Here is a 27,285-nt window from a genome sequence, read left to right on the forward strand (position 1 = left end):
TGTAAAACGATTTATAAACGGAACATTCATAATTTTCTCTTCAATTATATTCAAAAGGATGAATTTTAATCTACTGAATATTCAAAAAATTAATCATCTTTCTACAGATGAGTTTCAATCATTGTTTGCTAATGTAATAGAGCATTGTCCGGAAGCTGCGCTTTTTGTTGAGAAAAACAGGCCTTTTCAGTGTGTTAATGAATTGAAGGGAGTTTTTGCACAGTATTTGGAGAATTTGAATCAAGACGGTAAGTGGCTACTATACTAAAATATATCCGACTTTCAAATTTTAATTGATTTCAGAAAAGAAAAATATCTTAAAAAAACACCCGGAGTTAAAAGATACAATGGAGAACGAGGAGCTAACAAAAGATTCCCGCAATGAACAGAGAACTGCAAGATTTGATTGTATGACAAAAGAGGAAAGACAGGATTTACGTCGTTATAATTCCGAGTAAAATAATTCTTACCAAGATGCGGTAAAATTTAAAATAATTCATTATAAAAAAACAATCATCTTATAGGTACATGGCTAAATTTAAATTTCCATTTGTTATTTGTGTGAAAGAGAACAAAAAGGAAACAATTCTATCAGCATTAAAAGAGCGTGTAAATAACTCGAGTGATACTGAGTTAAACTGTGGAATCGAAGAAGTAAAAAAGATATGTTTCCTCAGGATTGATAAAATCTTTTATGACAGCAACTCAGTAAACTAATAATATAGTATATACTCTTTTCTTATAGTACGAATAAAAACAAAGCTATTGAGGTTAACGTTAATAAATGGTTTATTTAAAAAAGAAATACTTATTAATATTAAAAACAAATAATTAATTTAATTAGTTTCTTCCTCTCTATAAAATTTCTATTACTTTTGTAAATAAAAGATATAAAAATTACAAATAATCATGTAATCAAAACTTCTCAAACAATTGTATAGGGAGGAAGGGGGAATGTCAGCGGGTCAGCCACCCGTGTGCAATGTGCATACTATGGCCGTGTTCCGTTATTGACTGTGAGTACTGAAAATCTATAGTTTATGTGACGCAAACTATAGATTACTAGTACTCACAGTCAATAACGGAACACGGCCTATACCAGTGCTACCAGTGCACCAGTGCGCCAGTGCGGTGGTGGGTTTATATACCGGCTTATACACAAATGACGTCACAAAATGTTGGACAAATCTACTTCGATGCTGATTGGCTGATGAGAACGGCCGCGTTCAGAAAGTGACCGCTACGGCACTGTAGCAGCACTGTCTTAAGCCTACGGCACACTATGCTGGATTTCGTGCTAGAAATGCTTGCTAGATTTGTGAAGACCAATGAGATTATTATATTTAATTCACCTTCACAATTCTAGCAAGCATTCTAGCACGAAATCCAGCAGTGTGCCGTAGGCTTTAAAGGAAAGTTTCTGAACAGCGCCACCGTCAGCCAATCAGAATCCAGCCAATCAGCGACAAAGTGCGGCAGTCGAAAAACGATTTCTTGGATCGTGTGTGAAGTGTGAACACTGTGAACAGAACACTGCACTTTACCTTACCGGCTGAAAACATGAAATATCAATTTAAAAAAAATCTACAGTGATACTAATCTATAAATTCCACAATTCATGGATTAATCACGTTTAACGTTTGGTCTTGTCGGGTCTTGTCTTGTGTCTTGTAGCCTGATCTGATACGCCTGATATAACCAAATCGATCACGAGATTTCTACTTCAATTATAATTTTTTTTAACAATATTTGCTTACTTTTGAGCTATATATTTTGATTTGTTGAGCAATTATTAAGCAAGTAGTTTCACGATGTTCGGACCAGGAGTTGCTCCGATTGTAGTTTTAAGTGAGTTGAAAAGGATTAAACCACTATTCATTTGTTTAATAAAATCGGTTGAAAGTTGCAAAATACATAATGCAGTATGCTTTATTTATTGCAGGTCAAAATACAAAACGTGACACAGGCCGTAAAGTTCAAAAAGAAAATATTCAAGCTGGAAAGGTAAGTCAATTGGGTCGCTTAAAATTCTACTGAAACGTTTACCTTTTAAGGACTTTAAAGCCGGCACGCCCACGTGTATTTAGGAAATAAAGCAAATAATTTTTGATACATCATTATATTTATTGTATTTAATGTTGTATCAGATTGAAATCTTTTATCATTAATTTGACCTGTATTGTAGTGATTAATAATAATATTAGTAATATACTGGCTGTTAGTTTTTAGTCCTTGAGATACAATCTAGTTTTGAATATAATTATTTTATTCTCAGGCTATTGCAGATGTTATAAGAACATGTCTAGGACCGCAAGCTATGCTAAAAATGCTTATGGACCCCATGGGTGGTATTGTCATGACCAACGATGGCAATGCAATTTTAAGAGAGATCACTGTACAAAATCCTGCTGGAAAATCAATGATCGAAATTGCACGTACACAGGATGAGGAAGTTGGAGATGGAACAACCTCAGTGATTGTTCTAGCAGGAGAAATATTGGCTACTGCTGAACCATTTTTGGAGCAGGGCATGCACCCGACTGTAATAATTAGAGCTTATCGTCAAGCTTTGGAAGATATGGTTGAGATACTTAATAGTCAAGTCAGCACAGACTTAGATACTGGTGATAGAGCTAAGTTAGTCCAGGTAATTAATGCTTGTGTTGGTACCAAATTTATTGGACGCTGGGCTGAATTGGCTTGTCAAATTGCACTGGATGCTGTTTATACTGTCCTCTTGGAAGAAAATGGACGCCGAGAAATTGATATAAAACGATATGCTAAAGTTGAAAAAATACCTGGAGGTACAATAGAAGATAGTACAGTTTTGAAAGGCATTATGATTAATAAGGATGTCACTCATCCAAAAATGAAACGTTGCATTAAAAATCCAAGGATTGTTTTACTAGATTGCCCCCTGGAATACAAAAAGGGAGAATCACAAACTAATGTAGAAATAATGAAGGATACAGATTTCACAAAAATATTGGAGTTGGAAGAAGAGCATGTTAAAAAAGTTTGTGAAGAAATTATTGCTGTTAAACCTGATGTAGTATTTACGGAAAAAGGGGTGTCCGACCTTGCGCAGCACTTCCTGATGAAGGCAGGCATTTCAGCAATTCGTAGAGTACGAAAGAGCGATATGAATAGGATTGGTAGAGCTTGCGGCGCTACAATTGTAAATCGTACAGAAGAACTCAGAGAGGATGATGTTGGCATAAAAGCTGGCCTTTTCGAAATAAAAAAATTAGGAGATGAATATTTCTGTTATATCACAGAATGCAAGGATCCTAAAGCTTGTACAATTATCTTAAGAGGTGCTAGCAAAGATGTTTTGAACGAAACCGAGAGAAACCTACAAGATGCCCTTCACGTTGCTAGGAATCTTTTAATTGAGCCTAAGCTTGTACCAGGTATGTCAATCTGGCTATCCGCTTAATCCCTGTACTTAGAAAAGGACGTTAAACATTTTATTGATTGCTATTTTTGGTTTCAGGCGGTGGTGCTGTAGAAATGGCCGTATCGCGACTTCTAAGCGAGAAAGCTGCAGGACTTGCTGGCGTCGAGCAGTGGCCTTACAAAGCAATCGCGCATGCTTTGGAAATAATTCCCCGTACTCTTGCCCAAAATTGTGGCGCAAATACTATTCGTATTTTAACTGCTTTACGTGCAAAGCATGCTACTGAAGGAATTACATGGGGTATTGACGGTGAAACCGGTCAACTTGTAAATATGAAAGAGCGCGGTATCTGGGAGCCCCTTGCTGTTAAATTACAAACCTACAAAACAGCTATTGAAACAGCCATCCTAATTTTGAGAATCGATGATGTAGTTTCAGGCAGCAAAAAGAAGAAAGATAACGACAATCCGGCACCGAGTCAAGTCACGGAAGAATCCATGAAAGAGTGAAGCTAATAATTTGTTCAAAATTTCACTTTGATATTCGGCCTTAATTTAATGTTTAAAAAACTATGCACGCATTTATGACGATATAGTTTAATTACGCTTTTTTTCACACATACACTAAGGTATTTGTCACTCTGTATGCATTTTTACTAATTAAAAGATTATTGTAAAAAGCAGTTGCATTTTATTTTTTGCATGAAAACTAAATATTATTGAGAGGAAAATCGAACATATATGCCACAAGTATCTGAAAAAGATTTTATAATAAAAAATTTGTTTCAACTTCTAATATGAAGCACTTGGGAACTGAAAGACTTGATAGAAAAGTGACGAAATTAGCTTGCTTTTGTAATTCGTTTTTGAGTTTGATAAGGTATTGGTTCAAAGACTAAAAGATTTTAAAGGATTAAGACGATTAAGTTATGAAAAGAAAGGTGGTGTCCTTATTCTCCTATGCAATTCCAGCTTCAGCAGTTTTTAAATTGCAATTATGAATTTATGGGGGCGTCCGTCCTCTCCTTTCCCTAGTATCCCCTTCCCAGAGTTCCAAGTTCCCCACATTCCCTCTCCACAGTCCCAAGTCGCTGCTGCTCGGTCGCTCGGTGCTGCTGAGTGGCGAGTGCTGACTGCTGCTGCTGACGCTCACTGTCGCTCACTGACGCTCACCGTCATATACGTCATGTAGCAATATAAGCCAAGAAGGTAATCGATTTTGTATGTGTGCGTGAGGTGAGTGAGGTGCACCGGCATGGGCAAAGGCTGTTGGATTCCACACAATTTCAATTTTCGTAACGGCTTTTTGCGAAATTCCAAACTGTTCAAATAGATTTGATGATCAGCATGAACGGGAGATGATGCTGAGCACATCTCGCCAGCTAGGAACTTCTAATGGTAACAAGTAACTCGTAATTCATCTTTTTTTTTTTAATCATTGCATGATTCTTTCGATGCCAAGCCTGACAGATGTTCAACGATTTTCTACCTATTTCGAATATCCGGTACGCTAATTGGTGGCCATTTACTCGCGATTCTTTGTTCATTCTAGTTCTTATCTATCTCTCCTATCCTCTCTCTTACTAGCTATTTTCCATGCTTTCACGACTTTCCCCCTCTCTGTTGACAAGCAAGTTTATTTGACAGATGCTTATATTTGCATCAATGTCAACACCTTGCATTCTTTCTTACTACGGAATTTCCTAACTTCCTGTTTTATACATGTCTCATTGTTTTATTTATCCGCGAATTTTCGTTACTGTTTAGGTAAGCTGTATTTATAAAATTCAGCTTATGTAGGTCCAAATTGAATAATATGTATTTGTTTTTACTTTTAAGTATTTTCATCACTGTCCTTTTTCAAAACTTTAATGTTTTACTGTGGCTCATTAATTGCAATCCCAGCTCAAGCAAAATTTTATCAGTACAACAGAATATTAAATTTTTTATAATAATGAAATAAGATAAAAATATAACCTTAAATCTGTCATGTAGGCTCAGAGTGGGACACGTTGATGGAGGTACAACATGAACCTATTGAAAAGAACTATGAGCTGCTGGAAGAGATTGGCAAGTATGGATGATCTTTGTTAGAAAGTATTTGTAATTTTAAATTCCATACTTGTACTATTACATATTTTTAGGGGGCAATTTGCTATTGTACGAAAGTGTATGGAGATTGAGACAGGCAAAACATATGCAGCAAAAGTTATGAGAAAAAGACGGGTGGCAAGAGGGGTAGCCACGGCTGATATAGGTAACTATTTTATTCCCAGTTTTTTACCTTTGAAACTGAGGTCTTTTATCTAATTATATTCTTTGTTTTTACAGCTAGAGAAGCTGGACTTTTAGCAAGATTGAGGCATCCAAACATTGTGTCACTTTATAAAGTAATAGACACAGGTACAACTGTTGTTTTATTATTGGAATTGATATCTGGTGGTGAGCTATTCCATTGGACACCATCAGGAGAAGCTGAAGCTGCTCATGTTGTTAGTATATTGCTTTCTTGGAGCATTTGCCCATAGTCATGTGGTTTTATATTATTTATAATATTTTTTAAAGGTACGTCAGGTATTGTTGGCTCTTAGTCATCTACATTCTCATCAAGTGGCTCATTTAGATATAAAGCCTGAAAACATTTTATTGTCAAGCCCACCTCCAATGCCCAGTATAAAACTAATAGGTGACTGAACAGTTTGACTTATTGTAATAAATAGATAGTTTTCTTTTTGTAATAGATGTTTACTTCTTTCTTTAAATAGACTTAGGACTCTCTCATCGTTTAGTACCAGGTTCAGAGCACAGAGCATTATTTGGCACTCCAGAATTTGTGGCTCCTGAAATTGTAAATTATGAACCATTAAGTTTAGGGACTGATTTATGGGCAGTTGGTGTCTTAACTTATATTCTCTTAAGTGGTGCATCACCATTTTTAGGAGAAGACAAACAAGAAACTTATGCTAATGTAGCTGCATGTCAGTACCAATTTGACGACGAGTTTTTTAATTCAGTGTCTGAAATTGCCAAAGACTTTATACGATCTTTGTTGATCAAGGATCCAAAGTGAGTTTTTAAAATCGCAAAGAATATTATAAGCCTTGTGTTAACTCTTGATGAGTAATAAAAATTGAAATGCTTGTATATTTTCAGAGAAAGAGGAAGTGCCGATTCGTGCCTTAAGCATCCTTGGATCCTCACGGTGTGTTCCTGAACGAATGCCTATTGCTTATTTTTACATATCTATAGGGACCAAAACCATTTTTTATTTGTTTAAATTATTTTCCTATATAGGATATAATGATCCTAATTTGTGTATTGATTGATATTACAGTTGTACAGTTATTTCGTATGTTATATATACGAATCTTTTTTTGTATAATACACATTTTTAAGTTACCACCGAGAGGTATTATTTCTTTAAAAAAATATGCTTTCTCCTTCACAATTTTTCTTTTGTGTACAAACCGTTTTGTTGTAATACATCTCAAAACTTGATAAGTTCTATTCTCCTATTGTTTTATCATATTAGAACATTAAAGAGTATAACGTTTCGTACTATTCTGATTTTTTTGTTAATATGTAGGAGTCCGATGCTTGTCAGGGCCTTGGTGGAGCAATGATCAGCGCTGTCAAGCGAGGCTGCATAGAAGCTGTTTCTCAATTATTACTACAAGGAGCACCCTTAAATGTCAAAGATTCCGTATGACAACTTTTATTCAGATACCAATGACAGTGACTTGACGTTTGACGCATTGCGCATTCATGAGATATTCTTTTATGCTGCAGAACGAAGACACGCTTTTACATATAGCTTGTGCAACTGGAAATGAAGGGATGGTAGCCCTTTTAATAGATAGCGAAATAGATTTGGATGCGTCAAACATGAAAGGTTTAACACCTTTGCATGTAGCTGCTAGACACGGTCATATAAATATTGTTAGATATTTGTGCCTTGCTGGTTGCGACGTTGATAAAACTCATCATGGTATTCGCGCGGATGTAACTGCGATCAAATATGGGTACCCAGAAATAGCAAACCTGTTGGATAAATTGAGGAACGTATGTGCATTATCCATGTCTTTTGATATCCTATCCAATCATGCTTCACTTACTAATGTTAATGAACTGTTCTTGCAGCCAAACCACCGTGAAAATTATATCAAACAGTTGCAACCAACTCACAGACCAATAGATCGTTTGCATATTAGATTATTGGGTCATTGTGCATCCGGCAAAACTTCACTGGTATCTTCTTTAAAGTCGGGAATTTTTAGCTTTGGATTTTTTCGAAGATCTCGTAGTCAAAACTGTTCAGTGAAGGTACAGTTTTATTGCTATTAATGCTGTTATGGATATAAGAAAGCAATGGTTAAAACTTTAATATAAAATTAAATTGTTTATCCTTAGAGGGAGCCAAGCATAGAGTTAGACGTAACAAGCAAACATGGGTCTCTCAGTTTTGAATACAGTGATAGCGAGTATGAAGGTACTCAAGGAGTAGATTGGAGTCGCGGTAATATTGGTAAGGCCATTGATAAATCTATAAATGTTAAATAAGTTTTATTGTATTATAATTGCATGCTGAATAAGATTCTAGTTTTAATAAAATTATTTTGTAGGCGGAGAGTGCGTATTTTGGGAATTGTGCGGACGCGAAGAATTCTTAGCATCTTACCATCATGTTCTCAGGTTTCAACAACCTGCTATACATCTTATTACTGTTAGCCTTAGGGAACCACTAACAGTTCAACTTCAGCAAATTAAGTTTTGGCTTCGTTTCATACAAGATCGTATTCCTCCAGTAAATATTGGTATGATTATCTCATTCCTTTTCAAAACAATTAATTTATTTTTACAACATAGGCCTTTATATATTTGAAAAAATTATGTAAATAACTGGAATTCGTTATGTTCCAAAAGGTTTTGCCGGCAAATCTAATGATGTAAAAGTAATCTTGGTTGGTACCTATGCACCTGAATCTGTTATTCCACAATCAACTGGTGGGCATTTGCTTGCACCGCTGCTGCCTCTTCTTAAAGAATTCACATCAATTCTCGACGAAGATCTACAAATGGTCGCTCTAGATGCAACGAATCCTTCTAGTCCAGGCGTGAAGCTACTCAGATCTTACCTGAGCAATGCAAGGATGGAATTTCTCGAGGTGCATAATTATAATTTCTTTATTGACAAAGAAAATAACTAACGTAATTGGTAAATACTAGAAGAGAGAGGTTCTTCTAATAATGAGTACTGAAGAAAAAAATAGCGAGTCTCTCAATTTCAACCGAGATATAGTTTTTCTCTAATCTCTTCTAGTTCATACTTAACTCGAATATAATTAACTTTTTTAGTCTACATCACATCATTCAAACGATTTCAGAGAACGCTAGAGAATGCACGATACCGTAGCATGATTTCGGACTTGGTATCAAAGAGCAGGACCGTTGCTTCATATGCTTGGTTGACATGAGTGACTCGTTCGAGCTGTTACAATACATGCCTATCAATTTTTATCAAATACATTTTTACTGTGAAACATTCGTTAAATACTTATTATTCGTAAAAGATACTGGATAGTGCTTTTTTTACATTCAATTTTGTGGAGATAATAGCTTTATGTTTAAAAAAGAAGTAAAGGGAAGTCAAGTTTCACAAATATATATGTACATTTATTAATTTCATAAACGGTCCTGGTCAGAAAAGGGACACTTCATTTTGCATATGGTCATTTGTATGATATTTAAGTCTAATCTTGTAATATATTATGCGACGTTAAAACCAAGCATAAAAAGCTTTTCTTAATATGTTTGTTTGAAAAAAAAAAAAAAAACACATTTGAAAAGGATTTATTTTGGGGTTATTCATTTAACGCATGGTTCATTTAATCTATGTATAAAATTATTTAAATAATTTTTATTAAAATATTATCTGATTCACAGTTATCTAATCTATCTCAATCATTTGCAATGTCTTAAAAAGCACAAGTTTAAATTAAGAGTTTCTATTGATGTCATTCGATCTGATTGTATCTTGCTGTCACACAAATGAATGATTAGAGATTAAGATTTTGGTTTGTGATTATTTGGCCATTAACATTTATTAACATCAGCCTTAATGCATGCAATGCATGATGTAGGATGGACCAGAAGTTGGAGAAAGTATTCTTCGACGCGACACGCCGCATGCAGCGGCCACGTACGTGCTCCTGGCGAATCTTGATAAACAGGTCGAACCATTTCTCATTTCCTTTGATAAGACACTGAAATGTATTACTAATACAATAACTCTGTAGTGGCTTTGTGCTTTATATCCCATAAATACATATACATGCACTTTTTGTCAATTGTGATAAAGCAGAAAGACAATCATTTGTATATATTTATTTATTTGAGTGTATATATGTATAACAAATTTGTTTAGAGCCGAGAGGGATATAGTTGAAATGTTTCTTTTTATTGTAGAGTACTATGGTATGGACAGGCTTGGTCGAAGCGTGGAGAAATTACGTACAATCTTTAGAAGTACCTCCTGTAGTGCTTACACAGGATGAATTTTTGTCAGAAGTCAGGAAAATCAATCCATTGGTCTCCTACGAGCATTGTAAACAGCTGGTTTTACAATTACAGGTTCGTAACACATGTTTAGTACCGTATCTATATAATAAAATGAGTTTTTTTTTTCTAATTCTTAAGTCATGCTTATTTCAGAATTTGGGAGAATGTCTACTTTTGCCAGGTGATTTAGTAGTTTTGAGTGTTGAATGGTTCTGGCAGGATGTTATTAATTCGCAGTTAAGCTTGGAACAAAGAGGTCGACCCGGCGGTCGAACTACCGGTGTTTATACACTAGAAGATTTTCAGGCACGATGTACTTGTCCAGCTGGACAAGCTTTGCAAGTTCTGCAGGCTGCTAATTTATGCGTTTCTTGCGAGGTAGAAGACGACGAAGTGGAATATGAGATTCCTTGTTTGAATTTTGTTGAACGGCTGCCTGGTCTTTGGGAGCCATGGCAGAGCTCTAGCACATTTCCACACGTAGGACTGCGACTTGTGCACGCAGAAGCGTCGTTGTACCACCTCAGTGCAATTTTTCCACACTTGCAAGCTCAGTTTCGAAAAATTACACAAAGTTGGGACCCCTGTAATTCTGATCTGTATCAGTGGTGGAGAGGATCGAAACTGTGTAGTGGTCCTTGTGAGAGTATAGTCACTTTTGAGGAGGAAGATCAAGGTTACATTGAAATAAGAATACGAGGACCTCGAGGGACAAGCACTCAATGTTTTACACTTTTGGTTATTATACTAGATGCATTGGATGCTACTGTCGATATTGTGGCGCCTGGCATGTTGATAGAAAGACATTGGCTTAGTCCCATTCAACTTCGCGAATATGACGAGGTAAAAAATATCTTAAAATATTTATATAGTAAAACGCTTATATGCTTTAATATACTGTAATTTAGCAATAAGCTAAATTATAACAAATAATGGTTTAAATTCACCTTCACACATTTTGTAATTAATATAATAAATAACCGCTTATTTAGATTATACATTCTTGGGAGTCATCTCAGATTCTCTCAGCTTTGTTGGACAAAAAATTAGACGAAGCAATGATGGAAAGCCCATTCAATAACCAGCAAGAGAGTGTTTGGGACATTGTGAGCTGTGGTATGCCATTGACTGATAATTATCTACCGGGTACAAAGCAGCCGTTAAAATATATAAAACCAGCTGTACAAAGAAGATTAGCTGAGATGTTGGATCCGCCTGATCCTCATGGGAGGGATTGGTGTATGTTAGCTGTTAGGCTTGGTTTAGGAGATTGGGTTGCTCAGCTTGATAGCACCGTTCATAGCCCAACACTCAGGTAAAGTAATTGTTTCAATTAAATTATTGATTATATTTTAAACAACTGAATCGAAGATGAAAGTACCAATTTTCGTATATAAAATAGTAGTTTTTCTTTATGTAATCTATAACTATAATTTAGTGTATCAAATACTTTTTAGATTATTGAACAATGCTGGTACAGATTATACAGTTGGTATTCTTGTCCAACAATTAAAAGCACTCGACCGAGAGGATGCCGCTCATCTTTTACTCTCTCATACCCCAGTATATGTTTCAATGACGATTGATTCGGAGACTGGATCAAATCTTTCTAGATGACCATGCTGCGATTATAAACGCTATATAAACACATTTTAGACTTTGCTAATCGGTTCCGCCCAATATCACTAACAACCATATAAATTCTACGAACATCGTTCTTTAATATCATAAGTTTTCGTAAAAGATTTAAATTTCTAAGAATATTTCTAAAGAATGCCATATATTGTTTTTTCATCAAATGTATATATATATATATATATATATATATACAATATTCCTACAAAAAATATTTGAAAAGAATTGCTACTACACATTTTTATAAAGGTTTCTGCAAATTGCCATATTTTGCTTTTTCTATAAGTCTGCGAATACGTAACATGATTTCTATAAGACTTAGAATCAAATTGCTATTGTACTGCTACTGTTGTAAGTGACTTAAGAAAAAAGTTACTTTTAAGAATATTTGAGTCTAAAAGTAGCACGTATTATTGTATCTCCAATGAAGTTTTTTATTCAAACTTCATCTTATGTAAGACAAATACGTTGCGTATGTTGGTATATAAGACTGTTGCGTTTATGCCATTGCTTGGAAAGCTATATTATTAATGTTGCATTAATATGTATACACGTTATTATGTTACATTAATAGATATATTAATTACCGTATATAGTATATTTTATCCTGTAGGTAATACTGTAGTATAATTTAAATTTCTTCACTTGTCAAATTAGAGTATTTTTTTGCTATGCTATAATCATTTGTAGCATTGCAATTTGTTTGTATAAACAACGGTATAATTTAAAATTAGAGAGACTGGAATTGAATAGTAGCCGAGAAAAGAGTATTACGATACATATCTAAGGCAACGTGCTACAAAATTTAAAAAACAGAACATTATTTATGTAGTGACTGAGTGAAGGTGTTTAACGTAAATTTAGTATAGGGTCTCAGGAAAGGCATTATTTATTGCAGTGAATTGCCCAGATATCATTGTTTTTGATATTAATATTCCTTTCGAAAGAATTTACATAAATTGTATATTTTGCTAGTTCAGTATTAGTATATATTTAAATATACGAAATCCATTTTTGTTAAAGTTGGAACTGTTGGAAGAGCTCGTTACACCCGGCTACATTCAACTCGCACAATTTTCAGTATTTGTCGATATGATTCCTTTGCCTACTTTATAATATATAATCGTTAATTGATTTATAATATCTACCAGCTTTTCCCGTGTCATATTGTATGCCTTTGCTTACCACATTGATCGAAAAGCAAATTGCATCGTAAATTTATTCATTTTTTAACGAATTTAAATATATATATATATATATATATATATATGTGTGTGTGTGTAACTTATTTATTTTTAAGCATTTTTATTTTATTTTTAATTAAATAGGTTACAATGCGCATATTTGCCGTGCGTTAAGACAGGAACCATTCAATAAGTTTACGTATAATATTTTATATAAATCTAAGCGCTTCTAAAATAAATATATTAATTGTAATGCGATGTTTCGTCCATTGCTATTTAGGAAATCTCTTAAAAAATATTACAGCTGTATTAGTATTGCTTAACAAAATGTTTGTATTATTTTACCATTATTTGCGAAGAAAATGTTGATAGATTTAACTAATAGAAAATTTCAGAAAGTCCAAAGTTTTATATCGTATGCTAAAATTTTGCATTAAATACAGCACCCTATAACAGATGTCTTGTAAATAGCATTTTACACATGCACATAAAATAATAGCAAAATAGATCAAACTGACTGTAAGTGTGTAATACTTTTAGTAACATTTTGGTAAATTATTGTAGATAGCCTTGAATAAAAAAGTGTCACACACATTAGTTATTATTTATTGCTATTACTTATAATCGCAAACGTAGTCTCTGCTGTATCAGATAAAAGAACAAAATCTTGAATGAAATTTCACTAAATTACGCGACTTTAAAAAATCAAGGAAATCAAAAGCTCAATTGTTATTCACTTTATAATAATAACATATTACTTCATACGAGCATATAACGTGACGTAATAAAACAATTTGCACCAACTCTCGTTTTTTTGTGGTACCCAGCTGAAAATACATTTAATTTAAATCGAAATCCGTTTAACGCAACGCTAAGCTCTAAATTAGATAGGAAAAATTGTGTCTTAATGTACGATTTCAGGATACGAATGAAATCTTTAAATTTAGCAGCTCTAACATGTGATTATTATTAATAATAATGAAATTAAAGATTAGTAATAAGCATTCAACCGCCTTTCTTTGTAACGATGAAGGATAATAGGACAATTGAGTGCAGAATGTGTAAGAATTGGGAGGAAAGTTTCCGAATGAGTAAATGGATGTTTCGCGAAACACAGGCATGTGGATGCTGTGAGTTTCGCGCATCCTGGTGAAGTTTATGGAGTACGATGAGGCAGGTGTTTACGGTGAGTAGTCGGTTACGTGGTCGTGGTTAGAAATCAGGAACGGGATTCCTCGGCGCCGAGAATAGCACGGGGAGGCGGAGATCGCGTTTCTCGCTGGTGCCACACAGTGCAGCAACGGGGATTGAGCAGTGAAGAGCAGGCAAAGGAAAATCGGGCCGATAGCCAAAGCCGACAAGCAATTATAGATCCGTATTGGATCGGTCAGCTCGAGGCGGTGCGCACTGCCAGTTTCGTTTTATTTTAACTTGGCGCTCGGAGGCATCCGGTTCTGCTTCCCACACAGGTCATCGCATTTCAGTAAGTCACCTCCTTATCGTTTTCATCCCCCACTTGATTATTCTCCACTCTACCCCCTTTTCCCCAAAAATCATTTTCAACAACTTACACCCGAGCGTCGTCGTCCAATACCAAACTCCCCTACGATCCCTTATCCAATCAACTCGATTCGTTTCAAGTCAAAGACACTCTCGGTTCTAATCAAATTCATCACATTTATCTTCCCCCTCCTTTCTCCACAATTATCCCTCTGATTCAACCCACTGCTAATTTCTTCTTTCACTTTTCACTTTCTCCGATTCATTAAACTCGTTCTTACCTCAATTTTTTTAATTTAATTCCATTATAATCAATAGCCCCCCCCCCCCCTGTCTCTTTTTTTTAACCATACGTTTCAACACCAAAATTTTATTACTCCATGCATTATTTTTCTAATTCGTCGTGTGTACTTGATCGCGTTACTTCATAGAATCTTTGGCTCCTCTATGGTGATAAAACAAACATTATCCCTTATGAATTTCATTTATCGTCCCGATATACGAGGAGACTTTAGTTTAGCGACGACTCGTCGTGAATTGGATCAGCCGTTCCGGACTATTGGTTTTATTTTAGCTTTAAGTATACAATGGAAATCAGGATGGATGATTCCTGGGCGAGAGATTTGCCTAAATCAGCCGTGAGGAATAGCGGATCAAGGTCGGAGTAAGTTTTATCTTTGCAGTAGGATCACTGGGTGTATATATATAGTATACACCGTGCTATGCCGTAGCATGCTGTTCTAATTGCTGAAAGCACTTTATCTCGCTCGAATGTACAATGGGTCTTCGTAAAAATCCCTCTTGCTTTCGCAAAAACTTATTTACAAGGCATTGTAAAAATTAACAAAACGCTTGGCAAAAAAACTCCCCTGACTTTTTGTATCCATTCGAATAGCTTTGGCTCTTTTAACACAATTAAACAATTAATTTGTCGATTAAATACTCTTGTCAAGCTATTGCACCATGCTAAACACACACGCATTATTATTGTTTTTGTTATTATTAAACTTATAGCAAGAATTATATATATAATATTCACAAAAATAGCATCAGCAAATATATTAAATTTCAGTCTGAAATATCGAATAATAAAATAAACTTATTACTAATTAAATAATTCCATTAATCATCAGGCTTTACAAATTCAGCATACATCTAGCTTTTTATCTGCTTTGATTGGTCGTCTTTTATATCAACGCCTCGCGATGACTGCGGTCTTCGCTTTGGCGCAGCACTTTTGTCAGTATTTTTCGTGAAAGGAGGATGGAGCAACCGAGATATAAAATGGCTTTGTAAATTGTCGCAGGTTCGTGGACGAGTATAGCGAATCGAATCGGTGATCTGAAAGAGGAAATCGCACACAATGGAGGCGATCAAGAAGAAAATCGCGGCGTTGAAGATGGAGATGGACGCCGCGAACGAGCAGGTGGAGGTCAACGAGAAAAAGGCGAAGCAGGAGGATTTGCGAGCGGATTCGCTCAACGACGAATTGAGGGATCTTCAAAAACGCCACGCTCAGCTCGAGCGCGATTACACTGTGGCGAAAGCCCACCTGGAACAATCCACTGCTGATTTGGAGCAGTGCGAAAAATCATGGTCCAAAGTATGTCGATTGTAACACAAATTAAGGAAAAGAGGCAATGATACATCAACGCGAGTGATTCGATTGACGAGTAATTTTTTTCTCTCCAAATTTCTTTCAGGCCGAGCAGGACAGAACCATACTGACCAAGCGAGTGCAAGAAATCGAAATGAGTCTCTCGAAAAAGGAGGAATTACGCTCGTCCGCCCAATTGAAACTTGGCCGAGCAACGGAAATCGCTGACGATGCGAAAAGGTTCCTAAAAATTCGTTTAACACCCGATTTATGAGCTTAAAAACACTGTCTTTATTTCTGTCGTGGAAAAATCAAACTTTCGGCCTTGCGTCGAGATGAAACGTGCCGCAACGTTTAGCGATTAGTGTCAGGGATTAATTAAGCGCACTACAGCGATTGCGCAACAATCGAACGAACCAGTTTACTCGTCGAAGGAACCTTTCAAGTTTTTCCAAAATATTTGCCGCTCTCTACCAAAATAAATTGTTTTGCAAAATGTGTTGGTTATTCCGCGATTGACTGAATTCAATCGAGGCTTGCTGGGGGCCTGAGTGATCCAAGTGCTGATAATGAGAATAGAGTTTTTTTTTTTTTTTTTTTTTTTTTATGAAATTACAACAATTTTTATTTTGAGATAATTTGGTCGAAAAATAGCGTCAATTCTTGGATCACTCTCGGTATTGTTATTTTGATAATTAAGAATTTATTTTTGATAGGATATTTTTTGAATGCTCATCGAATGTTTACAGAATGTGCAAGGTATTGGAGGATAGGAGTCGATTGGACGCAGAACGCGTGGAAAAATTAATGTCAGAGTTAAAAGACGCTCGACTAATCGCGGAAGACGCTGACGCTAAATCCGACGAAATCTCGAGGAAATTGCAATTTGTCGAAGAAGAGCTGGAAGCTGCGGAGGAGAGAGTGAAAACCAGTGAAGCGTAAGTATAATTTCTCGACTCTCCGAGAAAACGCTTAGAAAATTGAATTAAACGAACGAGGAACAAATTCTGTACACAGGAAGATTATCGAGAGGGAGGACGAACTGTTCATCGTTCAGAATATCGTCAAATCTCTCGAAGTGTCCGAAGAAAAGGTAATGACGGTGGAAGGAAAAATTAATTTAAATTATGTGCAAAAAGATTACAATATTAATGAGAATAAATTGTTAGGCTAATCAACGAGTGGAGGAATTCAAGATAGAATCGAAACTGTTGAAAAAGAAATTGAAGGAAGCTGAGAAACGAGCTATAATAGCTGAGAGGACCGTGAAGAAATTGTTGAAGGAGGTGGACATGAAGGAGGATGAACTGAGGGAAGAGAAGGAGAAATACAAAGCAGTCTGCGATGATATGGACGCCACATTCGCTGAAATGACAGGATATTAATTGGGGAAAAGTGGGAAAAGCTGCGAAAAACCTAAAGCCAACAGCTGGAAAATGAGGCTTCGTTTTATTTTACCATGCTTGCACTGCAAATTATATTTACTGTAACGCTTCTCCCAGCTCCAATTAGGATATTACACTCTTCGAACGACACGTTTGGCTCTTGGCTTTAGCAACACAACCGCTTTCGTTGCTCTCGAATTGATAGGAAAAAAAGAAAAAACTGTGACTAAAAAATCAAAGCTCGATCAACGTAGCTTTCGTTTGTCGATTGCCTCGCACTGCCCATTTATAACACGCTGCCATTTACCTGGATTATTTCTTCCTCTCGAACGTTGTGCGATAAAGACAGGGAGAAGCAACCACGCAAAACTGAAAACTTGCTCGTTCGTCGAGTGCTGCGGCTCAGATTATAATGTTTCGCCGCAACTTTGCGAGAAAGTATCGCACGAGTGTGTGCTTTGGCTTCAAAAACTAACACACGGATATTCGCTAACGCGCCGAGTCAGCTTCGCTTTGTAAATCTACCTGCCAAAAGTTTAGAGTCCAGCAGAGAGCCTCTTCGAACTATTCCAGCAATTTTTCTTTCAGAATTTGCAAACTCGACGAAAGCTGCTACCGTGTGCCCGAACGAATCACTTATTTTTATCTGTATACGTATAAATTGTATTTTCAATAAACGAGACAATAAACGTATGTACGTATAATATGCATATTTTATTTGTATTTCTTCCATGTTGGTATAAGTCTTGCATGGGGGGATGAGCAAATTTCTCCAAGCAAAATGGGAGGGATTAATTTTTAATTAAAGCAGAGGAATTTTTAAACGAGGGTTTTTGTGCAAAGCGAGAGACCGGTTGAATCGTATAAGCTTCTGGAATAATGGAAATTAAGCACTAAAAAGAAAATAAGGAGGCATCGATCGAAAGAAAGTAAAAAGTCCGCGGAGAATCCATTTGTGCAGTCCAAGAAAAGAACTCGGTCATTTATTTTCTTTTGCATTTCTCTTAGGCTATAAAACATTGTTGAAGCCGGTCATTGGGTACAGTAACTCACTTGCTTTACGTGCAAAATCTACGAGGAGAAATAAATATTTCTTTTATCAGACTATTTTTATATATGTGTTAACCAATTGAGATAACTCGAACTGAGAGAAGAACAGACTTTGAGATAAAGTATAGAAGCACACAAATATATATATACACACACATATACGTATACATTCTTTGATAAGCTAATTATTATATCCTTGACTGTATAGGTTTTTCCTTTGATGTAGCAAAGAAGGATTATTTGAACAATTTTCATAATAAGTATAGTTAATTGGTGCTAATTTTTGAGTCATGAACGCGATTAAGAAAAGATTGCAGACGCTGAAAGTTGAAAAGGATTTGGCGATGGACCGTGCTGATGCGTGCGGTCTGCAGGAGAAGGAGGCTAAAAGGAGGGAAGAGAACCTTAAAGACCAAGTGCGTGATTTGGCGAAGAAGATGGTGCAAATGGAGCACGATTTGGAAGTTAGCAAAGCTAATTTAGAAAAATCTATTAACGATCTGGAGGAAAAGGAGACTACGCTAATGATGGTAAAGCTTTTTGTCAGATTTCCATTACACCCCCGTTATTATATATATATATATATATATATATATATATATAATTAGTATAGTTAATTTATGGTAATTTTTCTTTTCTTGATCTCTTACGAATTTGGACGATCTTGTTTCTCTCGTATGGATATATAGTTATAGATGTGAGATTATATAAAGTCAAATCTAATCTATTCGAAATTACTTCCAAGTTTTCATTGAATCTTCATGATTTCTGTTTTTGTTTCGTTTAGTGTAATATATAGATATTTTTTAAATGAAGGTAAATTTTTCGAGGTACCTTCTCTCCTCTAGATCCATTGCTTTTTGCTCACTCAGGGGCACCTCGCGAAGGCTATTGCAATGGTCTTGAACAGAGCAGAGGCTATGTTCCTTCCTTTTTGCTTTATTTTAATTTTAATTCATTTTAATATACAAATAATTTGTATATTTAAAAAGAAAAAACCAAAAAGGAAGAAAACTCGTTGCGCGTGACTCTGTTCCTGAGCATACGTCGGCTCTTACCCCCGGGAAGGGATGGGAAGGGTAAGAAAATTAGGAAAAAAGGAACCTGAAAAAGAGAAAGCCTACCTATCACCGAAAACTATAGTGCCTACCTAAACACAAAGCTAAACAGCCTACCTAATCGAAAAGCTAAACCTGAAAAAGAAAACACACGCAAAAAATATAATAACGCAATGCAGGACCTGAAAGAAAAAAACGCACGCACGCAAAAAATATGTTAAAACAACAAAGAACCTGAAAAGAAAACCTACCTAACACCGGAAGCTATAGTGCCTACCTAAAACGCAAAACTAAGGGGCCTACCTACATCGGAAATCTAACGCTGAAATAAACGCACGCACGCACGCACGCAAAATATTAAAATGCAAAGAACCTGGAAACACAAGAAGATACAAAGAAACGGTTTCAACCGAAGAAGGACCGATTGGAATCTACCGGTAGATTTTCGGTCATTCTTAGGTTAGTAAAAAAAATCCACAGTTTTACCCGTGGGACTCACTCATTCGGCGAAAATCCAACGATGATCCTCTGCAGGCTGCAGGAGATGACGACGACGATGGCACTCGCGATTATTAACTTTTAAATAATTACGACGCGACGCGACGCGGGTTTTTTAAACGAATCTATACGCGACGCGGATATTTAAAATCAATTTTAATTTTCAACGCGCACTTTCATCTCCCAATGAGATCGCCCACTGTAAGAAAGAGAAAAAGAAAAGAATATTAAATTAAATTCTATTTAACAAAATTGTTTCGGTTTATTTGAGCCATTAAATAATAATGATAATACTCACAGGCTATGAGAGTCCTTGGGGCTGTTGCCCTTGGCCGCTGCATCCTCCAAAACACTGCACAACACTCGCGCCGCGCACTATCTTTGTTTATGAATTTTTTTCCATTTCTCGGCCAATTCCTACATGCGTAAATACTTTTATTTTAATCACACTATGCACTTCATTGTTATGTTTTATTTTAAAGAGAATCAAGTAATTGGATTTACATAAATTTAATCAAATCTGCACTGTGAAAAATATCTTCAATCAATAAACAATTTTTCGTTATAGCAATGAATAAATTTCGCTAATACAACAAATAAAATCATTGATATAATAACGAATAGTTTATTACGTACTAAACTATTCGTTACACGAATGAATATATTTGTTATATCAACTTGCTTTGTTCGTTGTTATAACAGAAACTTGTTTAGTGATTGAGAAGTACTTTCTCTAAGGGTAAAATTAAAGAATTTCAATAATGAAACTGCACATGTTTGATTAAATAAAAGTATTAATTATTTTTAGTCGCGAATATATAATTAATCGGTTGTCAGCGACTACGACGAAAAGAACCCGGCGCGCGCCATTCACTGACAACCACACCACGTGGAGATTCGAAAATTGATCCGTCAGTAGTGACAGACCGCGTGCTGAACCGGAAGTGGGAACAAACGAATCTGATTGGTCGGAGCAATGGACTACGCTAATCAGATGCGATTGCTGAGCGCGGGCCGCACAATGCACACTTCCGGTCTGGATAATTTTAAAACTGGAGCCATTTTGGATTTAAAATATCGATTGTTGATTGATTATTTAAATTTTTATAAGCAATCAGCGATCAGCATTCTAAATTCAACAAACAATTCAACATTAAGCACTTTTAGACAGCTTAGCACTACGATATAGCTGCTTAAAAATAAGACGCGTCATGATTAGTCGAATTAACATAATAAATCAATCATAACATAGCAATAGGGTGTTTGCTTTGCTAATAAAAATATTTTTCTAAGATAAAACCAGACTAGCAACATATTTTAGCGGGAGCGAGGATAAAGTGGTGGGGGGGGGGGGGGGGGGAAGACGTGTTGATCGTCATCTTGATTATAGATAAATAAATCACATAAATCTATATACATCATAAGACTCAGAAGGATCCCCTTAAAAATCCCACAGATTTCGAGCTTCCTCTAATAAATGCTAATACGTATTTTCCCCTCGCGTAACAACCAGAAGTAATTACATTAGATCGTTATAATCGGAGCGAAGCTTTTTGCTAGCGTTTCAACAAGGAAATCGATCACGCGATGCAACAGCTGGGAAAATCGGCTTGTCTTCGAGAGTTTCCAAGCCTGCGAACTCTCCCGATCTGGTTCATGGTTGCACAACAGGCCCGAACAAAACGAGCGCGCGCGAAACTCTCCTTGGAACACGATTCGAATTATTCAACCGCGAATTCTGCGCGCCGATCGACCCTCCGAAAGAGAAAAATGTCGGTCCTGAGTAGAGTTTGTAATATATACTATTCCCAAAGCATATATATATATATATATATATATATATAATTTTTATAATCATCGAGAGATAACGATTAAACTTTTATTGTATATCACATGCTGTATATACCTATTACTTATAAAAATTAAATACACCGCTTTTACAGTACTGAAAACTATCTTAATAATTCCCATTGATTCACCAAATAATAATTAATCCATGATAAGTAGTAAATTTTATCGTTTGATTTCACCATTGCCTGTAAAATAGTTTCCAAAGACGTGCCGATACAATTGAAATGATTGTATAAGAAAAAGATTCGGTTATATAAGTTAATTTTTTGTTGCAATTTCCAAAAAGGCTCAGTCGAAGCTGGCTATCCTTAACAGAAAAATGCAAACGTGCATTCAGAATTTGGAGAAGTCTGAGGAGCGACGACTGTGTGCTCAAGCAAAACTCGCCCAGGCGATGGAAACTGCCGAGGATGCCAAAAGGTTTTTCAAAGATTTTCTCTTTTTCTCTCATTCACCAGAGCAATAACTATATATATATGTAAAATATATATTTTTCCAATTTTTGCGTCATCCCTAAATATAATCTGTGCAGGATTTGCAAGGTGCTGGAAAACAGGAGTAAACTGGACGAGGAAAGGATGGATCAATTGACCGAACAGTTGAAAGAGGCCAGATTAATCGCAGAAGACGCTGATACGAAATCTGACGAAATTTCTAGGAAACTAGCGTTGGTTGAGGATGAACTCGAAGTTGCTGAAGAAAGAGTGAAATGTAGCGAAGCGTATGTATATATACTATGCACGTAATTGATAAATATAAAAATATTCGTTTTCTCTTCATATTGTTATATTATTGTTGAAAACATTCCATTGTTTATCTAGAAAAATTGTAGAACGCGAGGATGAGCTATTCATAGTAGGAAATATTTTTAAATCTTTGGAAGTTTCGGAAGAAAAGGTACTGCTGTGTTTATCATTTTCAAAGTGATCTATGAATTTTTGAATTTTTCTGAATACGCAGGCTAATCAAAGAGTGGAGGAATTTAAGGCACAACTGAAAGACCTGAAAGTTAGATTGAAAGCTGCTGAGAAGCGTGCCATTGCTGCTGAGAAAACTGTTAGAATTTTCTTAAAAGAGATGGATGCTAGAGAAGGTATACGATAATAGTAGTATTTTTTATTAATTACTTTATACAATGTACTTTTAATATATTAAAATGATTCTTTTAGATTATTTGTTTAAAGAAAAGGAAAAGTACAAATATATTTGTGATGGTATGGACTCGACGTTCGCAGAATTGACTGGATATTGATAAATATATTATTATGGGTAAATTGGTGGAATAAATGTTGAATATTGTAATTATAGTTTTTGGATTGATACAGTAAAAATTAATATATTTTGAATTTTGTATTTTATTAATTTTTACCATATCTCTTGAGTGCTTTAAAACTCTATTTCGAATTTCAAAGCCTTATCCATACAGGTTCGTGAGAGATATATTTTAAGTTTTTTAATTTCAACCTCTATACTCAGACATTTCCAACATACCGATACCAATCGATCATTTCACAGGCTTATTGTTTTATTTGAACTGAAGTTTACGTTTTCATGGCTAAAATAACTTTCGATCAAAATAAATGTTCGCCTGTTGAATAACCCACCGTTTTTTGGCATATTTAATGAATTTATAAATTTTTTGTGTAAAAAATTTGGATGGAATGACAATTATTGGCATGTTAGAGCAATGATATCAATTATGTTTTTTAATATCATCATAGGTGCCATGAGTAAAGCTCGGGCCATGCTTTGCTCACTTAAATAGGAACTATAACCACTTTCTAGCATTCAAAACGATCATTAGGATTTACATAAAAAAAAATTATTTCGATTATTAGACCTAAAAATGGCACACATCGAAAGAAATATTTACAAAGAGCATCGTTTCAGAATAAAAAATGCAGTTTGTTTTATTGATAATAAACCACCTAAGCTCGACCCGTATTACTTTTATAATCCACGAAGATTAGGAATTGACGCAAATCGAATGAAAGAAATAGATAAAGAAAACTTAAATCTATTGAAAAAACTGAATGCTATTGTAAGGCTAGGGGTAAGAACAGAGATGAATTATACGATAAACTATAAATTTCATATAGCTTACTAATTTTAAAAGGATAATAATTTACTTTTATATTTTACATAGGGAAGAGTTGATTGCTGGAATGAAATTAAATCGTATAAATCTATTGATTTTAAAAAAGAAGTAACGAGGCAAAAATTAATTCTGGAGGATAACAAGAAGTTTCTAATAAAATTACTTAATGCCCCTACCAGATATCCAATGAAAGAATTTATAGAAGATTGGAAAAATATGTATTTACAGCGTTGTACAAATTTAGGGTATCTTAAAAATATATTTCATTGCTACGTCAAATTGTTTAATATAAAATGATAAAATCATAATCTTAATTTGATAAAATTTAGGAAATCAATGCCATTGATATTTTTATCGAAAGGACAAACCAGGTCGGATAATAATATGGTCTTAGATTTATCGGTGATTAAGGAATTGAATTCTTCAATTCGAAAAAAATGTTTTTTTGATATTGAAATTCAAGAAGCTAAACACAGTTTGGGTAGAATTATAATTGAATTATTCAATGATATTGTTCCTCGAACTTGCGCAAACTTTGAGGCTTTCTGTCGTGGTTATAAAGGATTATCTTATAAGTAAGAATTAGGTATATATAAAATGGTAATAATAAATTAATATATTATTTAATATTTTTCTGGTACATTTAGAAACACACCATTTCATCGGATTGTTATGGGATATTGGCTACAGGGTGGAGATGTAACAAATTTAAATGGGTCTGGAGGTACTTCAATATATGGGGATTCTTTTGAAAATGAAAACTTTAAATTGTCCCACAGTTCTTGTGGAGTTCTTTCAATGTGCAATACGAATAATACAAATGATTCAAAATTTAACATAATTTTTAAACGCTTAAAATCTGTAAATGGGAAAAGAGTAGTTTTTGGTAGAATCATTTCAGGCATAGGAAATTTTGCAAAGGTATAGTAAAGATACAATTAAAAAATATTGATGTTACATAGAAAATCAAAATGTAATTTGAATAATATAATAACTGTTTAGGTTGAAGAATTCGGAACAAAAAGTGGAAAACCTTTAAAAGCAATTATTATTTCCAACTGTGGAGTATTAGAAAAATAAGCAGAATTTTATAAATTAACTTATAAATTTGTTTTTGTTAGTACAAATTTTTGTTTATTCATAAACCATAGATTGTACATTTATAAAAATATGAGAATAGCAACATTGTTTAAGAGCCTTTAAAACCTCTTTTAATTCTATTAAAACCATAAATATTTTTACCTATACGTTGTCTTAAAATATTTTTCAATGTTATAAATTTATCAGTTAAATATGTCCATTTTTTTTGTGTTGTTTTTACTATCTAATTAATATTGTAAGCTTTTCACTACCCTTGAAATATAATTAGTACCGTTTTTAAAATTAATTGAATTCACACAAATAAGTGAGTATAGGTCACGTTTATGATACATATTTAATCTCTTTTTAAGCTGGAACACGTTTTGGGTTTAAATTATACATACGACGCATACGCTTTTTTAACTCTTGAGGGAATTTGTCATAGCACTTCTTGCAAGTTGGTTTCAAATCAAATTCAAAGAACTTAGTCTTTTGATTCATCTTCTGGTCGCAAAAGGCACAAGCGAAGTGATGGACGCACCAGGCTTTGTTCAAAGCCGTAAATACTTAAAAAAAATTATTTTAAATTAATTTAATCTTTTTTTTCTAATAATTTAAATATCTGTCTTTACAAATAAACGTACCATCTCCAGCAATAACTTGATTACATACAAAACACAGATTTCCAAATAGTTGATGGTAGTGGGTTTCACAATAAGCAAGACCCTTTTTTTCATAATGACGATGTCCTAAGAAGGGCTTCTCACACTTTGCACAAACAAAATGCTCGACATGCCAATGTTTTCCCAAAGCAGTTACTACCCGTTCTTCGATTGGTCGACGACATGCTCCACATATTGGAATTCCCATTTTATCATGGCATCTCAAACAATATAGCTCATTCTAGATAAAAATTAATACCATAATATGTCATAATATATAAAATTAAAAGATTAAATTATAATCATATATATATATATATATATACCATTTCATTAGCAGCATAGCCTGGTCTAGAGCGTACTTCTCTGGCATCTGAGTTAAGCTCTACACCACAGGCAGTGCAGTTAAAATGATAAGGATGATAGACTTCACCACGGAATCTTAATGGCTTCTCATCAATAACACCACTAAAACATATTAAAAATTATAGATATTGTAACTGGAAAGGTAGGATATTAAACATTGAGATAGAAAATACTTACTGGCATTGGTGACAAATATGTTTACCAAGGGCACCTGCTTTTACACGAGCATTACAGCTATGGCAAAGAGCCCTCCCCTGACATTTTATAAATCCAGCATCTGCTAATTCTCCATTGCATTCTTCGCATCTAAAGCATCCTGGATGCCAATTTGCATTCATTGCTTTTATTACACGGCCAATAACAAATTCACCTAAAAAGAAAAGATATAATATTATACTTTAATTCAATGAAAAAAATTTCTTAAAAGAATGAAACAAAAAGCTTACCACATTTGCCACAGCAAGGGGCAAACAATACATGAAAATCATGCTCACAATATTTATATCCTTCAAATTCATAAAAAATCCCTTCAGGGAATGGTCTGAAGCACTGAGCACATCTATTTCAAAATAAAGGGTAATTATTATTTATTACATTATTTCTATGAGAAGATGCAGCTGTATACATACACAAAACATTGAGGATGCCATAATTCTCCATGAGAATTGACAATTTTTTCATGAGATTGAAATCCCTCTCTGCAGCGAGAGCAAAACATGTGATCTAAAGACATACCTGTGACACTGAATAAAAAGTAAAAATTATTTACAGCAAGAAATCTCCAGAAAAATTCAGTATAAAATAAATTGCATATTTTCTAATATAGTAATATTAAGTTTTTGTCAAAGTAAAATTAAATATATATTTACCCTGGCATAATTTTATATCACACCAATCAGGAAATAAGCTTCCTTATAGTTGTATTATAATGTTTTTATATTTATGACTGCAATTATTCTTTTCTAATAAATATAATAGCTATATCATTTATAAACTTTATTAAGAGCTACCATTCAGCTGTTAGAAGACTTGAAAATTAGGGCAAACAGATTGATGTCATCATTTATAATTATAGCTTCGTATCCAATACCTCTCATTTTAAATATTACTCCATTAACTACTTGATATGTACCACATGTTGAAATTGTTGTGGTCTGTAAAGTAGTATACAAATACCCATAGGCATAGGATTGATGATTGTTTTGTAAAAATATAATATTTATTCATAGGTCTCTTTTTAACCTAGGGTAACCAATCACACGTCAGTCATATGATTTTGCCCTTTTAAGTAAAATGGGCGTCGCTATTTAAATTTACAGAAAAACACAGTACAATGTGTTCAAAAATAGTTCTGACTGATTAAA

At 34.6% G+C, this 27,285-nt stretch overlaps 6 protein-coding genes across 9 annotated transcripts; 5 read left to right on the top strand and 1 right to left on the bottom strand.

Moving 5' to 3' along the window:
• The first annotated feature begins 19 nt into the window (after positions 1–19).
• Positions 20–777, top strand: LOC136779654 (2-oxo-4-hydroxy-4-carboxy-5-ureidoimidazoline decarboxylase-like). The gene is made up of 3 exons (XM_066737356.1): positions 20–248; positions 304–454; positions 525–777. Exons 1-3 carry the CDS (start codon positions 59–61, stop codon positions 715–717), a joined length of 534 nt encoding a protein of 177 aa, XP_066593453.1. The 5' UTR covers positions 20–58; the 3' UTR covers positions 718–777.
• Positions 778–1,620: 843 nt separating this feature from the next.
• On the top strand, positions 1,621–4,064 carry CCT3 (chaperonin containing TCP1 subunit 3). Its single transcript, XM_066737160.1, has 4 exons — positions 1,621–1,848; positions 1,943–2,004; positions 2,276–3,413; positions 3,497–4,064. The coding sequence occupies exons 1-4, from the start codon at positions 1,812–1,814 to the stop codon at positions 3,907–3,909; spliced, it is 1,650 nt and encodes a 549-aa protein (XP_066593257.1). The 5' UTR covers positions 1,621–1,811; the 3' UTR covers positions 3,910–4,064.
• A 488-nt stretch (positions 4,065–4,552) lies between these two features.
• LOC136779623 (death-associated protein kinase 1-like) lies at positions 4,553–13,562 on the top strand. The gene is made up of 18 exons (XM_066737311.1): positions 4,553–4,797; positions 5,395–5,473; positions 5,544–5,656; positions 5,731–5,891; positions 5,965–6,085; positions 6,165–6,465; positions 6,553–6,601; positions 6,986–7,102; positions 7,189–7,461; positions 7,540–7,722; positions 7,810–7,924; positions 8,022–8,213; positions 8,323–8,564; positions 9,540–9,629; positions 9,865–10,029; positions 10,111–10,800; positions 10,950–11,272; positions 11,415–13,562. The coding sequence occupies exons 1-18, from the start codon at positions 4,758–4,760 to the stop codon at positions 11,572–11,574; spliced, it is 3,414 nt and encodes a 1,137-aa protein (XP_066593408.1). The 5' UTR covers positions 4,553–4,757; the 3' UTR covers positions 11,575–13,562.
• Positions 13,563–14,085: 523 nt separating this feature from the next.
• LOC136779624 (tropomyosin-2-like) lies at positions 14,086–17,942 on the top strand. 4 transcript variants are annotated; one of them, XM_066737314.1, is made up of 7 exons: positions 14,086–14,259; positions 14,851–14,934; positions 15,583–15,879; positions 15,980–16,113; positions 16,623–16,811; positions 16,891–16,966; positions 17,043–17,942. In XM_066737314.1, exons 3-7 carry the CDS (start codon positions 15,640–15,642, stop codon positions 17,256–17,258), a joined length of 855 nt encoding a protein of 284 aa, XP_066593411.1. In that variant the 5' UTR covers positions 14,086–14,259; positions 14,851–14,934; positions 15,583–15,639; the 3' UTR covers positions 17,259–17,942. The 4 variants fall into 4 exon arrangements, with proteins under 4 accessions (XP_066593411.1, XP_066593409.1, XP_066593412.1 ...); XM_066737312.1 differs by having other exon boundaries at positions 14,088–14,259; positions 14,851–14,940; XM_066737315.1 differs by lacking the exon at positions 14,851–14,934 and having other exon boundaries at positions 14,237–14,259.
• A 656-nt stretch (positions 17,943–18,598) lies between these two features.
• LOC136779447 (tropomyosin-2-like) lies at positions 18,599–22,967 on the top strand. Its single transcript, XM_066737045.1, has 6 exons — positions 18,599–18,838; positions 22,002–22,135; positions 22,248–22,436; positions 22,537–22,612; positions 22,676–22,808; positions 22,885–22,967. Exons 1-6 carry the CDS (start codon positions 18,599–18,601, stop codon positions 22,965–22,967), a joined length of 855 nt encoding a protein of 284 aa, XP_066593142.1.
• Positions 22,968–24,950: 1,983 nt separating this feature from the next.
• On the bottom strand, positions 24,951–27,102 carry stck (LIM zinc finger domain containing stck). The gene is made up of 7 exons (XM_066736987.1): positions 26,791–27,102; positions 26,551–26,664; positions 26,368–26,480; positions 26,099–26,291; positions 25,882–26,023; positions 25,538–25,796; positions 24,951–25,459 (listed from the first exon to the last, which is right to left on the bottom strand). Exons 1-7 carry the CDS (start codon positions 26,796–26,798, stop codon positions 25,260–25,262), a joined length of 1,029 nt encoding a protein of 342 aa, XP_066593084.1. The 5' UTR covers positions 26,799–27,102; the 3' UTR covers positions 24,951–25,259.
• Positions 27,103–27,285: the final 183 nt, after the last annotated feature.

Source organism: Prorops nasuta, unplaced genomic scaffold (assembly GCF_024137725.1).
Source record: "Prorops nasuta isolate Cenicafe-Biocafe unplaced genomic scaffold, Cenicafe_Pnas_1.2 PNAS00017, whole genome shotgun sequence".
Taxonomy (NCBI): domain Eukaryota; kingdom Metazoa; phylum Arthropoda; class Insecta; order Hymenoptera; family Bethylidae; genus Prorops; species Prorops nasuta.

What these genes read in the sequence shown, in the direction of transcription:
- LOC136779654 (XM_066737356.1), top strand. Translation starts at nt 59, where the DNA reads ATGAATTTTAATCTACTGAATATTCAAAAAATTAATCATCTTTCTACA. An exon ending in GGAGAATTTGAATCAAGACG is followed by an intron (nt 249 to 303) that starts GTAAGTGGCTAC and finishes AATTGATTTCAG; the next exon opens with AAAAGAAAAATATCTTAAAA. An exon ending in TTACGTCGTTATAATTCCGA is followed by an intron (nt 455 to 524) that starts GTAAAATAATTC and finishes ATCATCTTATAG; the next exon opens with GTACATGGCTAAATTTAAAT.
- CCT3 (XM_066737160.1), top strand. Translation starts at nt 1,812, where the DNA reads ATGTTCGGACCAGGAGTTGCTCCGATTGTAGTTTTAA. An exon ending in TGCTCCGATTGTAGTTTTAA is followed by an intron (nt 1,849 to 1,942) that starts GTGAGTTGAAAA and finishes TATTTATTGCAG; the next exon opens with GTCAAAATACAAAACGTGAC. An exon ending in AAAATATTCAAGCTGGAAAG is followed by an intron (nt 2,005 to 2,275) that starts GTAAGTCAATTG and finishes TTTTATTCTCAG; the next exon opens with GCTATTGCAGATGTTATAAG.
- LOC136779623 (XM_066737311.1), top strand. Translation starts at nt 4,758, where the DNA reads ATGATGCTGAGCACATCTCGCCAGCTAGGAACTTCTAATG. An exon ending in TGTTGGATAAATTGAGGAAC is followed by an intron (nt 7,462 to 7,539) that starts GTATGTGCATTA and finishes CTGTTCTTGCAG; the next exon opens with CCAAACCACCGTGAAAATTA. An exon ending in TTGGAGTCGCGGTAATATTG is followed by an intron (nt 7,925 to 8,021) that starts GTAAGGCCATTG and finishes ATTATTTTGTAG; the next exon opens with GCGGAGAGTGCGTATTTTGG.
- LOC136779624 (XM_066737314.1), top strand. Translation starts at nt 15,640, where the DNA reads ATGGAGGCGATCAAGAAGAAAATCGCGGCGTTGAAGATGGAGATGGAC. An exon ending in GCGAAAAATCATGGTCCAAA is followed by an intron (nt 15,880 to 15,979) that starts GTATGTCGATTG and finishes AATTTCTTTCAG; the next exon opens with GCCGAGCAGGACAGAACCAT. An exon ending in ATCGCTGACGATGCGAAAAG is followed by an intron (nt 16,114 to 16,622) that starts GTTCCTAAAAAT and finishes GAATGTTTACAG; the next exon opens with AATGTGCAAGGTATTGGAGG.
- LOC136779447 (XM_066737045.1), top strand. Translation starts at nt 18,599, where the DNA reads ATGAACGCGATTAAGAAAAGATTGCAGACGCTGAAAGTTGAAAAGGAT. An exon ending in ACTGCCGAGGATGCCAAAAG is followed by an intron (nt 22,136 to 22,247) that starts GTTTTTCAAAGA and finishes TAATCTGTGCAG; the next exon opens with GATTTGCAAGGTGCTGGAAA. An exon ending in AGAGTGAAATGTAGCGAAGC is followed by an intron (nt 22,437 to 22,536) that starts GTATGTATATAT and finishes TTGTTTATCTAG; the next exon opens with AAAAATTGTAGAACGCGAGG.
- stck (XM_066736987.1), bottom strand. An exon ending in GCTATGCTGCTAATGAAATG is followed by an intron (nt 25,797 to 25,881) that starts GTATATATATAT and finishes ATTTTTATCTAG; the next exon opens with AATGAGCTATATTGTTTGAG. An exon ending in TCAAGTTATTGCTGGAGATG is followed by an intron (nt 25,460 to 25,537) that starts GTACGTTTATTT and finishes ATTTTTTTTAAG; the next exon opens with TATTTACGGCTTTGAACAAA.